The 22571-nt window shown below is 40.3% G+C and overlaps 1 protein-coding gene across 1 annotated transcript; it reads left to right on the forward strand.

The window, feature by feature from the left end:
• The first annotated feature begins 7311 nt into the window (after positions 1 to 7311).
• On the forward strand, positions 7312 to 11596 carry LOC105033462 (uncharacterized). Its single transcript, XM_010908290.3, has 5 exons — positions 7312 to 7462; positions 8729 to 10548; positions 10697 to 10901; positions 11003 to 11199; positions 11289 to 11596. Exons 2-5 carry the CDS (start codon positions 8733 to 8735, stop codon positions 11387 to 11389), a joined length of 2319 nt encoding a protein of 772 aa, XP_010906592.1. The 5' UTR covers positions 7312 to 7462; positions 8729 to 8732; the 3' UTR covers positions 11390 to 11596.
• Positions 11597 to 22571: the final 10975 nt, after the last annotated feature.

Here is a 22571-nt window from a genome sequence, read left to right on the forward strand (position 1 = left end):
ATTCATTCTGAACTTGGATTTTTCATATAAATTCTTCACTGTATGTTTCAGGACATCGGTGAGAAGTTTGTTGAGTTCTTAGAGCAGCTTGACATCAATGTTCAGATCCTGAAGAAGAGAGTGGTGCTGATGAATAGCTGAAGGAAAACCCTGTATACGAAGTCTGGGGAAGATAAAAAGGGACAAAAGAAACCGAAATGAAGGAAGGGTGCAACATGGAGGATAACATTGACGAATTGATGGTGCTCTTGCCCAACTGCAAAAGGATAGTCATTTTTATACCTATAAAAGACATTCCCACAGTTTCGGATGATATTGTAGCTGTGTCCTTCATTTATAGGGCCGGACGGTGGTCTACATTTGGGGCGTTTGATCATGATATTGAACTTTCATTAGCTCCAAACCTTTTTGTTCATGAGATAATTGGTAGGGAAGTCACCACATATGGCAGCAGCAGCCTGTATTGAAAGGGGGTTGGAAGCCTTTTAGACACGACATTTTTGCAGGAATGATTTAGATACTCTTCTTTTTCCGGTGGGTTGGTAGCAAACCAGCATCACTAAACTAAGATATAATTTGGATCGAATTCATATATCTACGTCCAATTTTTGTTGAATATGCCAAAGGCAATATAGAATTTTATTGCCCAAAAACAAGAAATCAAACCTGTTACATTTACCAAAAAATATCTTATTCAATTTGTACAATGCTTGTATAGGTACATGGTAGATAATGGTCAAACGTTTCCAATATCAATTTATTGACATGAATCCACAATGTTAAACGAGTGGTATGATTACATAAAATTTAATTTGCTTGGAATGACGGACCACACGGGCCACCCTGCTTGTTCTGTGGGTCCACGATGCGTTGGCCCATGATCCTGTGACAATGATTCACTAGCCCATGAATCAAACGTTAAGGGGTCATCAGCCTGACAGCAATTACAGCTTATCTTTATTTCACTTTTGCTGGATACAAATACTAATATTACCATGCGTTCCACTGGAATCAGACGACCGGAAGGTCGGAGAGAAGAGCGTCGATTTTCACCGTGCAAATCAGCGCCGACGTAGTGAATTCAACGAATGTGGTATCCGTATCGCCAAATTTTTTCTTTTCAATCACATGATTTTGAAAGAGAAAACTGGATTGTCACGGGGACGAGAGAATGTTGGTCTGCCACATCAGCATATAGACGATAGATGCAGCCTGAAAAGTTATTGATTAAAATAATTTTACCATATGTATCTTGCAGCATCCAATAACAAACAATATATTAGCTACTGTTGGAAAAAAATACCAGGACATCCCAACTTGTGATTGAAAATTTTAAATGAAAGAAAATTACACAGTTCACCATGATCGACCAGCTAATAACTTTTATATTTTTTTTAAGAAGAAAAAATTAATTTTCTTAGATAGTATGTTAATTTATTATTGGATGATGTAAGATACGTAGAATCCTTCTAACCAATAAATTCTCAATCATGCTTGGCCGGATCCAATGGTCCAGATTTTTTGCCTGTTGTACAATGTCAACAACGATGCATGTTTACGGTAACGGTTCTTCTGGTGATTTATTTAAGCAACATAATTCATTATTTCAAACACATCAACATAATGACCTTGATCAGCTAGCCGCTTACAAATTTGCAACAGTAAATAGTAAATCAGGCAATTGTTGATTACAATAGTGTAGAAATAATTTTATCCGAACAACTGGGATACTGGTCAGATAGCACAAGCTTAGGTTCCAGCTTCCCGGTCTACTGCCAGGCAACTACTAAATATTTCGTGTGAAACCTTATCAATTATGCTCAAAAGAACAGTTTAGTGGGATATTGCTCATTGATTTCTTTAACATAGATATTCATATAAGATGCAACCTTGAGTATTTTTGTGGAAAGGATTCTTTATCTTACATGATGATTCTCATCTTATCATCATCCTCCTTTCCTCTTCATGCAAGTATATCGCCCACCACCACCCCAGCCCCCACGCCACCCCACACCTTAATGTGTTACTTATCTTTTCTTTCTTTTCTTTTTCTATGTTTTGGTAACCGACACTATCGAAATCTTAGGTTCCCTTTAAATAATCCCAATTCCACCATCTGAAATAAAATAGACTATGATGGCATTTGATGCATTACATAGATAATGTTGCTATGGTAATATAATTATTTGATAAAATTACAAAAAATTCTATATTGCAGTGTTTGGTATATACAGTAATGTTGTTGTAAAATTACAGAGAATCCTATATTATAGTATTTGGTATACAATTTAGATTACATGTAATATAAACTAATTTTTTTAAAATATCTCCATCTTTGCTTATTGATTATTGTCTATTTTCTAGAAGGACAACTTAATTTTGAGACCAACCATTTTTCGTGACATCATCAATTATGTTTTTTTTTCTATTTTCATCGATTGAGATTACCCATAATTTATTTTGATTTATTTTGATGAGAATATTTTGGTCCTGAAGTTATCTTGTTGCAAGATCGCAGGATTGTAAGATTACATGTAATCACATAGCCATCTTCCCTTAGACAATCAAATTATCTCTTTTTAAGATAATGCTACATTACATGTAGTGCAGCATTATCTGTGAAAGAAACGAAACAAACAGTGTAATCTGATTGTTCATTACAAAATTACATATAATTCTGTCAAGATTACAAATTACTAAACGCCCCCTATATGTTACCTGCATCCAATAATTTGTGGCCATTATGTTAAATGTGGTGAGTGAGTTTCCTTCTCCAAAAAGAGGGCGAGTCACAGAGAATTTACCTGTTTTTTTTCTCAAATATCTTTACACACTAGCTAAAGAGTGATAAAAAGTCTGCCAGAGAGACGTACCATATCTACTGGTTGGGTCATAGCACAAGGCACTGATGGAGCCATGACTGCAGGAGAAGCCAATATGGAAGCAACCAGTGATGTCCAAATCATCAGCCTCTTTCTCTGTAAAATGTGCGAAGAAGCTTAAATGAGAGAACATAACAGACATGAGAGTAATTGATCCAGTACAGACACACCACCTTCAGCATGAAGTTATCTATGAAAAAGAGAAAAGGGCGCAGGGGGGTGGGGGGATGTTGATTTTCTGGGCGAATCATCAGCCATCTCTGCCTGCCTAAATGAAGAAGCTTCCACCAAGCATCCTTACGAAACCTTTGTGCCTCTCATGCAATGCACAAAGGAAACCAGTCTGCCAACTAACCTGCCAACCTCGTACCATCACTTGACAACTGAGTTCAACAGAATAGACTCTTCCTTATTCAGCCCAACTATCTTCTAAATGCCAATGCCATAGGTTCTGTTTATTTATATTTTTCTGTTTTCATAAAAATGAAAAACAATGACATTGCCAATCCCTAAACAATCCACGTGGCTTCATTTTCAAGAAATAAGGAGAAATAAAAGAAAGATAAGACAATCATTCTGCTTTCCCCCCTGCCAATGTAAAATGAACAGCTTTCTGCATCGACAATGTATCTGTCACAGAATGTAACAGCCTTGTAAACTAAACTGAAGAGAAAGTGAGCACAGGATGAAGAATTAAATCTTTTGGATGGAAAGGATCACTCCTACAATAGTAAGCAATTGAAGCAGATTAGACTAAGGCCCAAAGAAATCTACCTAGTTTGTGGTTAACCCACTTCTACTAGTTCATGTTATATGGATTCCGGCCCCAAGTTCATACTTTGGAACTCTCTGATGAACCTTACTTTTAGGAAGTAAGCTTAGATATTAATTTATGTACAATTAGGAAGCTGAATTAACAATGCCATACAATTTCAACATAGTAAATATACATTTAACTCTAAAAGTGTGACATCATTTAACTTCTATCTAAAGATATACTCTGTATTGCAGGCTCCCATTTAAAGCTTCAATCAAAAAGAGGAGGCAGAGGAGGAAACTGTGGTTAGTTTTTATTTAACTTACTTTACTTGATCTATAAGTTCATGCAATACGGATTCAGGTTCCAGATTCATAATTCAGAACTTTCTGATGAACACTAACTTTAAGAAGTTATTAATCCATTTACATTTAGAAGAGAAAACTGATAATGCCATATAATTCTAACTAAGAAAATACACATTTAATTCTAAAAAGCTGATATCATTCAACATCCACACAAAGATTTACTCTACATTAGTGGCTCCCATTTAAAACTTTAATTAAAAAAGAGGAGGAGGACTTTGCAATACTGCAAAGTATCACTAAGACCAACTTGAGAAAGCAGAACTAGTAACATTGTTGGGTAACACCAAGTCCCCAGTGACTATGAAAAATAATACTACCAAACTTTAGTACCATCACTGATGGTAAATATAGTCCCAATGTGGAAAGTAATTCTAACTGGTTAACAAAATGGAGGAAGACCATGTAATTCGCATTTTTTTCCAAGCTAGTCCACATTATATCCTGACTAGATCCAAGCTTGGCTATACATACATACATAGATACACACACACACACACACACACACATATATATTCTAGTTTATAACCCCATCCGATGCATGGGATATGATTTTGTTAAAATAATATTTGATTTTATTTATCTATTCTATATATATTTTAAAAATAATTAAAATAATTTTACAAAAAATTATATTTTGTGCATAGCGTGCATTATAAGCTATTGGATAAATCTTGTGAAGATTCGACGATCCTGCTTTCATGAAACTTCTTCCTAAACCCATAATTTCTTACTATTTTTATCTTTAATCAATTTTAAATCCTTTCATCTCTCCTCCCCCCTCTCCTTCGATCCACTCCTCCCACACCTCCAACTCACCATTTGTCAAGTAATTTACGAACATGAGTCCATCGTATTTCTTTTTCCGAAATAAGGATTTTCTCGAGAACACATGACGGACGAAAGCTCGACCAATACAGATGCTTCCATTTTAATATATATATTAGATTAGATATCTAATTTTTACAGAGGTATGATATCTAATCTTTTCAAGGTCTAATATTTCATACACTTTCAATTGGATTTATGTTTGAGTTTTGTTTTTGTAAATATATTTTAGATTTAGATATCAAATATATTGATGTCTAGAGGGCCTCCCATGGCCATGTAGTAGTACCCTGCTGGCGTTTGTCATATGTGATAACTGACAGGACATGGCCTTTCTAATCATTACGAAATCATCAATTCACAAACAACCATTACTCTTCATATGTTAAATGGATGAAAATATATATCGGTTTTCCCAATCCGAGAGTGACGAAACTCCCATCCCTTGGAAGCAAGCTAGTTGCAGGTCAAGATCGAGTCACACTCTGCTCACACGTAGCTCTCTCTACTTTCCCTCAAAAACTTACGTGTCAAATGGGGGCCCTTCCAACACAGAGGAAGCAAGCTAGTTGCAGGTCAAGATCGAGTCACACTCCGCTCACATGCAGCTCTCTCTACTTTCCCTCAAAAACTTACGTGTCAAATGGGGCCCTGCCAACACATATTATACATACATACATACATACATATATCTATATATATATATATGTATGTATACATACATACATACATATATATATATATATATATATATATATATATATATATATAGATATATATATGTATATGTATGTATGTATACATATATATACATATATATATATATATATATATATATATATATATAGAGAGAGAGAGAGAGAGAGAGAGAGAGAGAGAGTGCCGGTGGGGGTGTGCAGGATGGGATCAAGGAGAAAGAGATGGTGCAGAACTAATGCAACAGCCTACCCTAAACCTAAAGATCCAATCACTGAAACAACACCTTGTCTAAAGGGTCAAGGAACTGACTTCAACCCAAAAATTAAAAAATAGACTCAAAAAGTAATCTAGAACTTGAATGCTAATGAAATTGGCAAAGATAACAATTGGGCAACACAACATGATAGGAACATCAATAGAAGCAGCGGCGGCTGTTCAGCATTAAAAAATCAACATATGAAATATTAAAAGCATGCAAAACACTGGTCAAGGAGAAAGAGAGTATTTCAAATTCTATATAACAAGATTTCAACAATCAAGAAAAGTGTAGGAATAATAGAGTCCAACCACAAAGAAAAAAAAATGAAGATCTGTTAATTAAGTGATTTGAGAGAAAGTACAGCCTTAGAAACGAAATAAGTTTTTCTTTTGCCCCCCTTTAAACACTAAACAACATCCTGCCCATATTTTTCAAGCCAATCCCAACCATGAAGTTGACCAGTGTTGTTACAACAAGCAAAAAGCCCCACCAAATTAACAGATATCAAGATACTGATACATATAACAAAAAAAAAAAAAAAAACTCACATTCTTCTAATTACATTTTCCCTTTGATTTTGACACTGGAAACGATAACCATGAACTAATACATATCAAGCTTACAATAATCATGACCTGCTGCATATCATCTACAACAAGAAGGCAATCACCACAACTAGATCCATCAAGGCTTCCAGCACTATAAGACGATTAATTCCAAACATTTTCGAAATCATGTACATAATCCCTCAGCACAAACCAGCTCCAACAATCGGATAAAAGTAAGCCGTAAAAGCTTACAACGTATCACAGCAGATAACTTCTCCTCCACCCTAAATCGAATTCCTTCCATCTCATTACAAAAACCCTGACAACCTAGGGTTCTGCACAGCTCTACGAGATTTAACTCCCTCATCTCCAAACATAGAGAAGAAAATAGGACTACAGAGGGAGGGAAAAGGCCACAAAATAAAGGAAGAAACCCAATCCGAATCCTAACCCTATTCCTTGACCTAACCCTAGATTTCGATCGATCGAGTTGTCGAAATAATCCAGGATACTACCCACCACACAAACATAAATGAATTCACAGGACCCTTACCTCGAATTCGCGCGGGCACGGAGCTTTCGACCACTTTCACAGCCATCCCCGTCGATCGATCCGATCTAGAACCAGAAAAGAAAAAAAAAAAACAAAGAAACAGAAGAAAAAAAGTAAGGCCTGTCCGTTCTCTCCTCTTCCGAGTGGAAAGGAAAAAGAAAACAGAAGGGGAAGGAAAAGGAGGAAGGAGGAGAGTTTTTCTTGGTGGAACGAACGAACGATCAATCGGGAGAGACTCACCGGCCGGCCTGAGCCGGAGCGGACGACATCCGAACCGCCCCAAGGCCGTGCCTACCGCGGGGCAAGTGCAACCGGGAGTTCCGGTTTTCCCCAGCGGAACCGGTCTAACCCGCGGCTTCAACCGGTGGAACCCGATTGGGCCGACGCCCAGAAACGAAATCTATCACAGCGCCTTACCGGTTTAGCCGGTCAGACCCCAGCACCCCCCACACCCCAAAACAACCTATATATACCAAACCGAACCGCACCTCTCCTTTGGATTCTGGAGGCGCGAAGAAAAAACCCCTCGTTAGAGCCCGGAGGAGAGACGGCCGAAAGCAGCAAAACCCGAGTAAGTCCTCAAACTATTTCCCTCGTCTTTTCCATTGGCACCCGAGTAAGGATGATTTTATTAGTTGTGAATTAAAAAAAAATCTAATTTTTATAGAATGTAACCTTCACTCCTTCATAAGTGTTAAAGGACAAAACCATTATCCTATGCCATAAGTGAGAGGCCGAAGTGGACATTATCTTTTATATATATATATATATATATATATATATAATAATTAATTTTTTAATCTACAAAAAAATAATTTATCCATTTTTTAGATTGATAAGGGAAAATAATTAATTGAATTGGATCCATCAATTATTTTTAAACTGGTTCAACCAAGAGGCAATATATTGTAGGCACGGCAGAGGGAAAAAGAAATTACTGGATCCATGGAATAAGTGAAAACGACTTATCCATCTAAACCAAAAAATAAAATATGAGGATGTGGATAAATTGATCAATAAAAAATTGATCAATAATTTTATAATATTTGTCCATCAAAGAACGGGCCCTTAGCCGTTAGCTAAATCGAGAAATTCTTTGTACACTGCCTGTAGTGTAGAAAATTTGATGTGGAGGGCACCACTTCATCCTATTGGGTCACGTAGTTATCGCTTTTCAATATATATTTAATGTCCACAGTTTTATTTTTTTTATTTAAAATTTTTTGAATGACGAAAATATTCCTTCTCTTCCAAAAAAAAATTATGACATTCTGTGCTGATATTATGGCATCCTACGTTGATTAAAATTTTTCAATGATGAAAATACCTTTCCTTCTTTATGACATTCTGTAAAAAAATTATTATATCACGTGCAGAAAATCATAATTTCAATGCAGGATGCCATAATATCGGCACAAAGTGTTATAATTTTTTCAAAAAGAAAGATACATTTTCGTCATTCAAAATTTTAAACGAAAAAGTAAATCTGCGAGTATTAAATGGACATTAAATATACATTGAAAAATAATGGCTATATGATCCAATCAAAAAGACGGTGCGTTCTACGTCAGATTTTCTACACCGCCTGCGGTGTACAAAGAATTTCCCTAGCTAACATCAGATGGTGGGCCTTATGTGAAAAAACTCTTCAATGGTATCACAATATCTCCCCACCACCCCACCTTCCCTTAACATCATGCGGGCTCCACTCGATATCCTCATCCGTCCTGCTGCTGCTCTTGTTCTTGGCCCAGCTTTTTTGGTTTCAATCAATGCTTACAAGTTCCATGGTTGGTTAACCAACAGTGGAATGACAGTTATTTTGGTTGCTATGCAGTTGAATGGCATCTGAGGCGGAAATTATACTGCCGATTGGTACCCAAAAGCATGATCCGGCTTGGAAGCACTGCTTGATGATCCGGTCGGGTGGCCGGACGAAGCTGAAATGCATGTACTGCATGAAGCTTTTTCTTGGCGGCGGGATCCACCGAATCAAAGAACATCTTGCCCGGCATAAGGGCAATGCTTCGTGCTGCCCCCGAGTCCCGCCGGAGGTCCAGGTTGCGATGCAGCAGAGCTTGGACGGTGCGGGGGTGAGAAAGAAGAAGAAGCATAAGCTTTCTGAAGAGGTGAAGAAGGTTAGCTTGAGTAGCAATCAGGGAGAAGGAGGCCCAGTGGATGCTGGGCTGCAAATGATGCCGCTGCCTGAAATGCTTCATGACATTCCTCCACTGCAGGTGGAGGTGAGAGAGGAGGGTATGCCCAAAGACAGAGGAAGGAAGAAGCGAGCAAGATATACTTCTCCTCCACCACCACCTTCTCCTGCTCCTCTTCAACCTCTTCCCACTGCATTGCAGGTTGGCGTACCTATCAAGTCCTATTCAGGAGCCGCTGTTGATAAGGATCATGTTGCCATGGCAATTGGGCGATTTCTCTATGAGGCTGGGGTGCCTCTGGATGCAGTTAATTCAGTGTATTTCCAACCGATGTTAGATGCAATTGCAGCAGCTGGGCCAGGACTCGAAATGTTCTCCTATCATGATTTCCGAGGTTGGATTTTGAAGAGGTTGACCGAAGAAGTGAATTACAAGTTGCTGCATTTAAAAGGGATGTGGGGTCGGACTGGATGTTCTATATTGGCCGATGAATGGACCACCGACACCGGTAAAACCCTGATCAATTTTTTGGTGTATTGTCCCGAAGCAACAATGTTTTTGAAGTCGGTTGATGCATCATATATTGTTACTTCTGCTGATACACTCTATGAGTTGCTTAAGCATGTGGTGGAAGAAGTTGGTGCAACGAATGTAGTACAAGTGATTACAAACAACACTGAGAATCATGCTGTTGCAGGGAAAAGGTTGACCGAAACGTTTCCTACCTTATTTTGGACACCATGCGCTTCACAGTGCATAGATGCAATGCTAGAGGATATTGGGAAGTTGGAGGCTATAAGCGAGATCATTGAGAATGCAAAAACTGTTTCAGGTTTTATCTACAATCATGTGATTGTGTTGAATATGATGAGAAAGTATACAAATGGGAAAGATCTGATAATCCACAGCGACACCCGTGCTGCCATGAATTTCGTCACATTGAAGAACATGACTTGTTTGAAAGAGGATCTGAGAGCCATGGTCAGCTCAGAGGAGTGGATGGAATGCCCATATTCAAATAAGCCTGGAGGCATTGCTATGGCTGATCTTATTGGTAGTTTACCATTTTGGTCTTCTTGCGCTGCAATTGTTCGCATAACAGAGCCACTAGTGCGAGTTCTTAAATTAGTTGAAAGCAACAAGAGGCCTGCAATGGGTTATATTTATGTGGCTATGCATCAAGCTAAACAAGCAATTAAGAAGGAACTGGTGAAGAAGAGTGACTACATACCTTACTGGGATATCATTGATTGGAGGTGGGACAGGCAACTGCCTCGTCCTCTTCATGCAGCAGGTTTCTTTCTCAACCCTCAGTTCTTCTACACCATCCAAGGTGAAGTCTCCAATGAGGTCTCATCAGGCATGCTCGATTGTATCGAAAGATTAGTGCCTGAGACCAAAGTCCAAGACAAAATCCAAAAGGAGCTTAGCTTATATAAAAGTGCTGCAGGCGACTTTGGAAGGAAGATGGCCGTCAGAGCAAGACATACTTCACTTCCTGGTAAGAAATATTTTGACACTAGCTTCTTCCTTTTTTTATTTTTTTATTTTATCGTCATCATTGTTGATGACTAATATTATAGTCTTGACTATCTTTTGGTGTTTATAAATGTATCTTCTATGTGATGATGCTTTGGTTCTTGTTGCAGCTGAATGGTGGTCCACATATGGAGGAGGTTGCCCAAATCTGATGCGTTTGGCTGTGCACATTCTCAGTCAAACTTGCAGTACAAGGGGTTGTGAACGAATTCACATTCCTTTCGAACATATTCATAAGCAAAAAATGAACTATTTGGAGCATCAGAGACTCTGTGACCTTATTTTTGTCCGTTATAACTTGCGTTTGCAGCAAAGGTAAGAAATTGATCTAACAATAACTTCTTCATATATGTTTTGCCTAGTATGATGCATATCACTTACATACATGGTCGAAATCATGATTTATGACTATACAGGCAACTTTTGAAGACCAAACGATTTGATCCTATCTCCATTGACAACATTGACACTGTCGATGACTGGGTTGTGGAGAAGTGTGAACTTCTCTCTGGGGCTGATGAAGATCCCAATTGGATGGCATTAGACCCACCATTAGCTAGTCGAGTGATTTCAGAAAATTCTGATGATATAGAAGTTGAAGCCTTCATTGCAGGTACCCTTCATTATTCAGCTACACGTATTTACAATCTAATTCATTATTCATGTACATGAAATTAAAGTTGCAAATCTTTCTTTTTACAGGACTCGATAATGAGGTGATCCAAGGTGCTGGTCAAGATGCAGAGGATGATGATGAGATCAAAGAGGAGGACGAGAGCCATGATCGTACTTCTTTTACATGAAAATAAAGAGTCATAGAATAAAGAGATGATGGCTCAATTTTGAAGTTTTTCGGGTAGCATGATTATTATTTATGAGCTATTTTTGCATTTAATTTGGTCAGCTAATTAGAAAAGATATTGTAGATCAGTAGTCTACCAGTCTGTAGATGTTTATGAATTTGAATGTGTAGCCTGAACTAGCACATCTATAAGAAGGCTACTTTCATCTATTTGCTTTCATGAGCTATGCTATTAACTGATTGGATTTGAATGCTGGTTTCCATATCCCAACTCCGGCAAGTTTTGAAATCCCCTTCCTGAGATTATTTTGTAGCTTTCAGATGAATTGTTTGAAATCTCAATAAGCATCTCCCTCGATGTCTTCTTAATCTTCTTTTGGCATGAGAACCTTCCAGAAGAACATTGTTATGATGTGTATGCTTTTAATGGTTCCTGTAACTACTTAGGGGATAACTTGAGATATCCAGCATCCACTCATTTCAAGGAGTGCAAGGCAACTACTCAACAACACTCAATCTGGTAAGTTTAGTTTTGGAGCAAGTGGACAAGTAAAAATTCCTGGAATTGCTTTTTGTTCAGTCTAATAGTTCATCCCAAATGCCACAGGGAGTTGTAACCCAGCCTACAAGCAAATTAAGCGACACACCTATTATCCATAGAAGGACAGATGTTCAAATAAATAGATTGAAGTTGAATTTAGGAGTGTTAGCCGGTGCACCGCTAGAACAGATTGCTTATGCCTTGCACTCAAGCCCAGCTTGTGTAGGTTCTCTTCTCAAGCTTAGATTCTAAAATGCACTGTTTATTAATCGAATAAGCTATGGGAGAGGAGTTGTGGACTATCAGGTACAGATATTTGTTGAATTTTTTGTAAAAGGAATAGGGCAAAGGCAACAATATGGCTGCTAAAACTAGGAAGAAAAGAGACAACTGTTAAGTCGGTAGTGCATAACCAAGTACGGGAAGGAAAGCAGTACATCTAAATGAGTTTTAGGATGAAAGTGAAGTTGAAAGTCAGGAGGCCATTGATGCGAAAGATATTGCATTTAGGCTAATATCTGCAATGTGGAATCCATTGCAGCTGAACTTGTCATTGTTTGAGGCTGAAGATTTGGTGAAAAGAGACAAAATTGTCTTCCAGACAATTGTATTAATGTTGGCTTCGCTGGGGAGGCATGGGTATAATTTAAGTTTGTAGATTATAATTGCGGTGTAAATTAAACATGAGTATCATTTTTATGTTGACCTGCTTTTCTGATTATTCCTGTTTGACATTGATGTTCAGCTACTTTATGGTACGGGGATGTTTGGTTGGGAGGAGTTGGGATTTAGAATCGGAATGGAAATGAATGACTCTCATTCCAACTAATTGATTGGAAGGAGTTTCATTCTGATTCCAATTCGGGGGCAGAATGAAAATAGTCCAATCTATCTAAAACTCAATCCTTATTTTTTTCTAGGGATTTAAATTTCTATTTTGATTCTGATTCTGATTCCAGTCACAAACCAAATGCTTCGAAGGATTTGGCCATTCCGATTCTAATTTCAATCCATTCTGATTTTCATTCCAATTCCGATTATGAATCCAACACTTTTTATATTATTATATGAGGAATTAGACAACAAAAACTCCTTCCACTCTAATCTTTCTAAAGAAGAGATGCACAGATCTGGAGTTTTTATCGGCAACAAGGATTAACCAGGACTTCAAGGTCCTCTTCACTTTCCAAATCAGGATATCAGGCCATTCCTTCATACAGAATCTTCTGAAATGAATAAGAAAATGCCGAGGCTCCCGTTGCCGTTAAATTATGATTTTGGTGGGACTAGACTTTGGCTTGTAATTGATGGGAACTGACTCTTGACCATCACGATCTTGTGATGGGCTATGATTCCTTGCTCTCTTCCTTTGAAATCTAGGGAGATTCTATGATGTTAGCAATTGCATTTTAAATTCTACTTGGTATTTCAGTTTCTCTCTTTGAAGAAACATGTTAGGACCTACCTTGTCTGTCTAAACTTCTTTTTTTTTTTTTGAGAGAGAGAGATTCTAAACTACTGTTGACATTGGTAACGGAGGATGAGCGGGAGGTACGAAGATGGATCTTATTATAATTTTATTAATTGATGTTGGGAAAAATTTTGCATGAGCCGATTGCATGAAAAGATTCAGAACCCAAAATAACTGCGCATAGTAGGTCCACCTATCGAAGCCCATCGTCGACTCATGGTTAGCCATGACTCCCATCGAGCTAGTTTTCTGCAACCGCCTGGCCAACACCTTACATCCTGAGCAGACAGATCGTAGCCGACTATCGTTCGGCAAACCCTACGTGCCATCACCAGTGTCTCCTCATTAGCTGATCATGTCTGGCCGACCAGCTTCACGCCAGTGAATAGATTTTAAGATGGCCGATCTCTAGTCGTCGCTAACCAATCCTCATCTCGACAACACTTAGTTGGCAATCTATTCAAAATACAACATCCATCAGGCAATAACTGTCATTGGACTGATAAGGCAACCACAACTACCACATCTCAAAAAACTCGAGTGACAATCTCGTGCCCTATGATTCACGTCCTGATTATACGGGATCATGCTAATCACTTGCCAACTGAAGCTCTAACTCTCCACTATAAAAAAGACTTAAAGGAGACCCCCCAAAAAAGGTACATCATTATTCTGCATCTCACACTCCTTCTGTTGAACGAGAGTTTTGATTTGAGCGTCGGAGGATCCTCACCGAAGGTATTTTTGGTTAGAATTTTTGTACAGATCACGCCCTCGAGAGGCTAGCCTTACCGTCGACTCCAATGTCCCGACACCAGACGAATTCTCGCATTAACAAATTGGTGCTAGTTGAAGGGTCTGACCTGCTTGGAGGAGCACCAATTGAGAGCACCGAGACATCATGCCACCAAAAAGAGTTTCATCTCGTCATACCAATGCCACTACCTCCCAACTGGTGGAGAGCCAAGCCAATAACCAGGTGCAGCCACTGGTGACAGAAACTCCTCTACCAGCCCAGCTAGCATTGGTCATGGTGGACCAATTCAACCTGCTTTTCCAGCAGATTCAAACTCTGACGGTCATCGTCTAAGCGGTCCAAACTATTCTTGCACCTCCATCGACGATGGTGCTACAGCCTAATCAGGCTATCCCCATGCCTTCTTCAGCAGCGTCACCACCAAATCATGCTTTATAGCCACTACCACCACTAGAATAGTCACGGGCACCTCTGTAGAGCCTGGAGAGGAGGCAGACCTGATAGAGCCGCTTCAAAACTTAGGAATCAGGAAGGCGGCGATCTCTGAGTCTTTGATCAGGGCATGATTCCACCCCTGATCATCAATCTCTCTAATATTTCGAGGCCTGCACTACCCAAGACTTTGTTATTGAGAGATGGTTTCAGGAGATCGATGAGCGGATCAATGCGATCTGTAATACCCCCTCGGCACCCATGATGGGTTCAATAGTGACCCGCCCTTTGCTTCGAAGATATACAGGAGCCGCTCTCTCGGCACTTTAAAGCTCCATAGTTTGAGACCTACGATGGGACCACCGACCTCGTCGACCATCTCAAAATTTTTAGAGCAGCGATGCTCCTCCATGGAGTGACTAATGCCATCCTTTGTCAAGTTTTTCCCACTACTCTAAAAGGGACAGCTCGATATTGGTATTCTAATTTGAAACCGACTTCGATCCATTCTTTTGAAGAGTTGAGCTGATCTTTCTTCAGCTACTTCGTCAGCAGTCGACGATAGCAAACGTGATCCGACTACCTCCATACCATCAAGCAAAAAGAGGTGGAGTCGATTCAAGCTTTTGTTAGCTACTTTAATGCAGCAACCTTGGAGGTCCGCGACCTAGATCAGTCAGTCGCGATGTTTGCGATGATGGATGGACTTCTGAAGAACGATCTCAAGAAGTCGTTAATAAAGACCTACCCTCAGGATTATCTCGATATGTTGGCCTGAGTAGAGAAGTATACTCGTATGGAGGAGGTCTTCATCGAAGATGGTATCCCTGTCAGTTCTGTTGTGGCAGGGGGACAAAATAAGGAGCGCTCCCTGAGGCGGAAGGAGAGAACCCGTCAGTGCTCTAGGTCTCCATTTTAGAAGAGAAAAAATAAAGTCCCTTCTTGAAACTGTCGATCGTGGAGCCCTTAGAGAAGGGATCTTCATGCCTCTCCATCGAGGAGATATACAAACTACACTCCACTGAACACACCTAGGATTCAAGTGCTAATGGAAACAAGGGGATAGCTCTTGGAGCCGAGGAGGCTTCAGACAATTCCAAATCTGAGGGATTCGAACAAATATTATCTGTACCACTGTGATCACAGCCATGACATAGAAGAGTGTATCCAACTCCTGGATGAGATCGAAGACTTTATCAGGCATGGTCGTTTTGATTGGTTTATCCTTCGAAGGTGAGAGTACTGAGAAAGGCAACGGTGGAGATCCCCTCAACTAGTAGAGCAACCACGACAGGCAGGGCCGCAGGAAGATCAACTCGCAATCGGCATAATCAATGCCATTACTGGGGGGCATGGAGCTGGAGGACTCAGTAGGGACATGGAGGCAACGAAGAGGTAGAGGACTACAGAGCTGATAACCTTCACCGAGGAGGATACCCAAGAAATTTAATTCTTGCACAATGATGTGGTTGTTATAATCTTAAATATTATAAATTATGATGTATGCCGTATCATAATCGATAATGTAAGCTCTGCTGATATCTTGTTTTATGATGTTTTCTCGAAGATAGGAGTACTGGATGATTGGCTGGGGAGGATGGACTCCCCACTTATTGGATTTACTAGGGACTCTATCCCCATCGAAGGACTCATCACTTTCCTATAAAGGCCGATCGATTTTCCATCCAGTCTACTACTCAGATTGATATTTTGGTCATCCGAGTACCCTCGACCTACAATGCCATCCTTGATCGGTCAGATTTAAATGCGCTCCGAGCTGTCATGTCCATATACCATCTAGTATAAAGTTTTTAATAGTGAATGGAGTCGAAAAAATTTGTGAAGACCAAGACTGGGTGCATCATTGTTATAGCATTGCTCTCCATAGAGATCACCCCATCGAGTCATACTCGATCAAGGGGCTAGATACCTGTGATGAGTTGGCTGAGGAATGAGGAGAGCCCGTCGAGGATCTCATCTCAGTCCCATTGATGGATGGAAATCTAGAGCACATGGTCCAGATTGGATCAAACCTAGATCAGGTAATGAAGGACCTGCTAACCTCCTTTTAGGAGGCAAACTCGAATGTTTGCACTTGGACACTAGTGGATATGTCGAGAATTGATCCTTCAGTAATCATGCACCGGCTAAACATGAGCCCAAACTACCATATCTTTAAACAAAAAAAGAGGAGTTTTGCATCGAAATGATAGAAGGCGATAGCTGAGGAGGTGGACAAGCTGCTCCAGACAAATTTCATTGAAAAGATGAGCTATCTGGAGTGGATTGCCAATGTGGTCATGGTGAAGAAGATGAACGAAAAATGATAAATCTGCATCGACTTCACTGATCTGAACAAGGTCTATCCAAAAGATAGCTACCTCCTGTCAAGGATCGATCAGCTGGTCGATGCCACGTTGGGCCATGAACTTCTATCCTTCATGGATGCCTTCTCCGACGATAATCAAATTCGGATGGTGCCTGAAGATGAGGATAAAATATCCTTTATTACTGATCGAGGTCTCTTTTGTTATAGGATCATGCCCTTTGGTTTGAAAAATATAGGTGCAACTTATCAGTGCCTTATGAACAAAGTTTTCAAAGACTAGATCGGATGTAATATAAAGATATACATGGATGACATGCTCGTCAAGAGCCAATCCATGAGGACCTACATTGATGACCTCGAAGAAGCTTTTGCCACCCTATAAAAGTACAGGATGAAGCTAAATTCAGCCAAGTATGCTTTCAAAGTGACCTTTGAGAAATTATTAGGCTTCATGATCTCCAACCGAGGAATAGAGGCCAATCCAGAGAAGATCAAAGTTGTGTAGGAGATGACTCCCCCCAGGACAATCAAGAAGGTATAGCGCCACACAGGGAGAGTCACTGTCTTGAACCGATTCATTTCAACATTAGTTGAATGGTGCTTGCCCTTCTTCCAAGTCCTGAACCAACCAAAGAATTTTTAGTAGTTCGAGAAATGCCAAAAGTCATTTGTCGACCTCAAAGACTATTTTAGCTCTGCTCCACTGCTTGATAAGCCTGACCCTGACAAAGAATTATATTTGTATCTTGCAGTTTTGTCGGTTGTTATGAGTATAGTGCTAGTCCAAGAGTGGAATAAAATCTAAAGATCGGTTTACTACATTAGTTGGATCCTAAGAGATGCGAAAACTAGATATTCGAAGTTGGAGAAGCTGGCTTATGCACTCCTCATCACAGTTCGAAAGCTCCGACCATACTTTCAGACTCACACTATCATCCTCCTGACTAATCAGCTAATAAAGGGCATTCTCCATCAGCTCGACACATCCAGACAGATTGCAAAGTGGGCAGTTGAGCTCTCAGAATTTGACATCCAGTATCTACCCCAACCATCCATCAAAGCTTAGATCCTGATCGATTTTATGGCTGAGTGTACTATTCCAGATGAGCCTGCTGAGCAGAGAGAAGACAAACCTTAAGTCTCAACTGGTGGGGGGCCTTTCGAAGCTAATGGTGATTCTTGGGCAATGTACGTAGACGGCTCATCCAACTTTGCAGGATTCAGGGGAGAACTGATCCTCACGAGTCCTGAAGGAACGATAGAGAATGTCTTACGCTTTGAGTTCCTGACTATAAACAATGAAGCCAAATATGAAGCCTTAGCCATGGGGCTTTGAATAGCCAAGGAGTTGGTGATACTAAATTTGAATACTCGTAGTGACTTGCAGTTGGTCGTCGGGCACATTCGGGACCATTATGAAGCATGAGGAGATAACATGATCAAATACCTCTAGAAGATCAAAGACTTAGCATCTATGTTTGACAAGTTTGAAATATAGTAGGTACCAAGGGTAGAAAATTTGAGGGCCTACCTATTGTCTAAATTAGCGACATCGTCACCATCTGACTTGTCTAGGATAATTTTTTCTAAGGTGATGGATTGACCGAGCATTGAAGAGCCAATGATCGTGTTGTAGATTTATGAGGAGCCCTCTTGGATTGATCTATTGGTCAGCTATTTAGAGACACAACATTACTTGTGGATCGAAAGAAAGCTCGAAAGATCAAGTATCAGTCGGCTAATTATCTCCTTCATGATGAAAAATTATACAAGATGTCTTATTCATTGCCTCTCCTAAAGTGTCTACGACCATCTAAAGCTGACATGCACTCAAAGAAGTATATAAAAGTATTTACGGGAGTCATATCGGCAAGAGAGCACTGGCCTATAAACTCCTCAGATAGGGTTACTACTGGCTGACTATGCAGAAAAATTTTGAAGATTACATGCGGTGGTGTGATAAGTGTCAAAAAAATTCCAACATACAATGACTGCCCATCGTGTCGATCACTCCTATCTGTATCTCTTTGCCATTTGCATAATAAGGGATGGATATCCTTAGCCCCTTCTCATAGGCATTAGGTTAGTACAAATTCCTGCTTATCGCAGTGGACTACTTCACTAAATGGGTAGAAGCTGAACTGCTGGCCCGTATTACAGAAGCAAGGACAGTATATTTCATCTGAAAGTCGATCATACGTCAATTCGGCTTATCTCAAGTACTGATCACCAATAATGGGTGCCGGTTCATATGAGCTAAGTTCGAGAAATTCTGTGAGGAACATAGGATTGCACACCATTTGATTTTCGTCGCCCATCCTCAAGCTAACAGTGAAGCTAAGGTGATCAATCATGGTATCTTACAAGGACTGAAGACAAGATTAGACAAAGCCAAAGAATCTTGGGTTGATGAGCTTCATCAATACTTTGGATATATAGGATGACACCAAAAGTTCCAACGGGGGAAGCTCCTTTCAGTCTGGCTTTTGGGATGGAAGCAGTAATACCTATCGAGGTTAGAGTCCCGTTAGTAAGGATTAAGAATTTGATGAACAGATCAACTCGAAGAGGCTGCATGCTAATCTGGATCTACTCAAAGAAGCTAAAGAGAGGGCGCACATCCGAAAAGCGGCTTATCAGTATAAGGTCATCTGGTATTACAATAACAAAGTTCGAAACAAAATCTTTAAGGTCAGTGACTTGGTCCTGCGTAAGGCGGAGATATCACAATCTGAAGAACAAAGCAAACTAGCCCCAAACTGAGAAGGCTCATACCAAGTGAATGAGGTCATCAAGCCAGGAACCTACCAACCGAAACAACTTGATGGAACGATGCTCTCCCGACCATGAAATTTGAAGAACCTCCGAATCTACTATCAGTAACATATCACATGATCATCCCTAATAATTTTTTTTTTCTAAAAATAATAGTCTCTTGTTTGCTCATCAGAAAATAAGATGGTCTTTGATTGGCTTAGTTATTGAAGATATAAGATGGCCTTTTATCGGCTTAGTCATTGCAAACATAAGACGATCTTTGATCGGCTTAGTCATTGAAGACATAAGACAGTCTTTGATCAGCTTAGTCATTGAAGACACAAGATAGTCTTTGATCGGTTTAGTCATTGAAAACGTTAGACTGCCTATGATCGGCTCGATCACTGAAAGTGTAAGTTGACCTAAAGTCAGCCCGTCAATTGAAAAAATCTCCTATCGGCCCAAAAGACTAGGGATGACCTCTAATTGGTCAGTCTATTGGGCAAGCCTTCGATTAATTTCATATCCAAACAAAATGGCCCCTATCGGCCTGACGAAAAAATAATCATCAGAAAATGCACATTCAAAATGCATAGATAAAAGCGGAATGCTTTTCATTAAGTATTTACAAAAAGTGGTGCTCTGAGCATCACTCCAAAAAAAAAAAAGAAGAAGAGAAAAGAAAAGAAAAGCAGAAGAAAGGATGAGGGGGCTCATTTCTCATCCGACGAAAAGGCCCCCACCTCTTCATCACTGCTCTCCAAGAGAAGGTAGTGGAGGTCCAATTGCGGCATCATCCACCACTGGTGGGTCTTACAATTCTCGAATCCAAGGATAAAGATAGTAGCGGTGATGTTGGTGGCATCCTTCTCAAATATCGTGGAGGCCTTGTAGTCATTGACGCAGTGCTTCCGAACTGCATAGAGAATCTGCTTAGCCTAAGGGGCACCCTTGCCCCTAGAGGACGGCAAAGATCGTGAAGCTGATGGCACCTTACAGGAGGAGGACTGCCCGGGCCACTTTTCCCTCCTCTGGGCCTCCCTTTTGGCGGCCCTCTGCTCCTTCACTAAGTCCTTAATGGCTTTCTTCGAAGGCATCATGGTGGTAAGAGGAAAAAAAGATTTTCGCAAGAACTATGAGAAGAAGGGTGGGAGATAGAGTTCAACTGACTGTCAGCCCCCATTTATAGGCATCAACATCCACACCAACCACCAATCGTCAGCCCAAAAGATGCAACCATCCTTCAGGCCATAAATGGCACATTTTTCCAACTTTGAAAATCAACATGGGTGATGCCACATGGACCAGCACGTCGCCATATGGTACATCCCTATAGGATTGATGTCCCTTTCCAGATTTCATCCCATCGAAAAAAGTGGCAATCATCATTCCCTACAACCGTTGCTTGCCCCAGTCAAACTCATATTTAATGAATTAAAAGTTACAAAATATCAAGGCACCCTCCATGATTCACGTGTGATGGAAAAAACACTAAGGAGTCCTTGTCGGAAATAGGAAATCTCCCAAACCAGGATGGACGATGATGTTAGACAGCATCACATAGCAAAAGAAAAGGCAACATAAGATAAGCATTCATTATTGTATTTACATGACTCATCGCAAGTGTAGGAGCATCATCACTCCAACAAGATGACATCAAAAAAATTTACATTCAATCGCAACCAGCTCTAGTCTCCGAGGCCTCATCGGGAATCTCCTCATAGACTTCCTTGCTAGCAGGACCGAGCTCATGGATCTCCACACCTCTGGACTTACCTCAAGTGGTGGAGGGCTCGACGTTGCCTTTGGGAGAAATATTGGAGAGATCAAGCCTCAGAAATACCATCTTAATCCGGTTCCAGCATGTCCAGAATTCAGCCATATAGCCTGCATCAAACATGCACCAGACCGTATCATCTGAAGATGCGGGATCGCCTAATCCATATCTAACTAGGCCTCAGGTTCTTGTGACTGCTAGTCAAATTTTTCTCGAGCTATGTTCGGAGACCACGTTATTGAATGCTCAAGCTTAGAGATCTTCTCTTGGGTGGCATGGAGATTCTTCTGAAGTTGTGCCACATGGTCAGTAGAGCGCCTTCTCACCTCTTTGACAGCAGCCTTCGACGACTCGAGTTTTGAGATCCTATCTTGAGATCAATGAAGTCAGAGGTGGATGTCCTGCATCTAACAATGGTGCCTGAAGTGGCATCCTCCATGAGCTTGGATAGCCTTACGGATTCAGTCGCCAGCTGAGCTGAGAAACACTCCGACGGTTGATTATCCTTAATCAATCGACTTCTGTCGAGGCCTCATCTAGAGCTTTCTTGATCTTGGATAGTTCTTTCTTTCGGACAATAGTCTTCTTATTTAATTTCTTAATATTTCTTTCAAGGTCATCTCTACGGGACCTGATCCTTGTTATAGATGCATCGATAAAGCCTCGGCAACAAGAACTGAAGGAATACATTCGACAAGAGTGCATAGACGTAACTGGACAAGTGAAAGAGAAGCGACATGAATTTAGGAAGATGAAATGATTGTTTCATTAATAACTACTTCCTTACAAAGAAAAAGAGAGGGAGAAACTACAGGTTTTATTTTTCGACCTCGCCTTAAGGAGCAGAGGAGTTGGGTGCGACTCTTAAAGGACCAACGCTTTGGAAGGACCAGTAACAGATGATAGAGAAACTTCAATCATTCTCTCTTTGCTCATCATCTGCTCCTCAATGGCCTTAGAATTAGGAGGAGCCAGCTCAATTGTAGCCTCCCCATCATCCTCATCCTTATCTAAGAAGGAGAGGTTGGCCTCGGAAAGTCGGGTGGCGACTAGACAGTGGCAATCATTGAATCCGATCCCATGTTCCTTATTGAAAGAGTCTTGACCGTATTCGACCAA

Source organism: Elaeis guineensis, chromosome 10, assembly GCF_000442705.2.
Source record: "Elaeis guineensis isolate ETL-2024a chromosome 10, EG11, whole genome shotgun sequence".
NCBI classification, from domain to species: domain Eukaryota; kingdom Viridiplantae; phylum Streptophyta; class Magnoliopsida; order Arecales; family Arecaceae; genus Elaeis; species Elaeis guineensis.

Coding starts and splice junctions, on each gene's coding strand:
- LOC105033462 (XM_010908290.3), top strand. CDS start 8,733: ATGGCATCTGAGGCGGAAATTATACTGCCGATTGGTACCCAAAAGCAT. Junction 10,902..11,002: donor AACTTGCGTTTGCAGCAAAG/GTAAGAAATTGA, acceptor ATGACTATACAG/GCAACTTTTGAAGACCAAAC. Junction 11,200..11,288: donor AGTTGAAGCCTTCATTGCAG/GTACCCTTCATT, acceptor TTCTTTTTACAG/GACTCGATAATGAGGTGATC.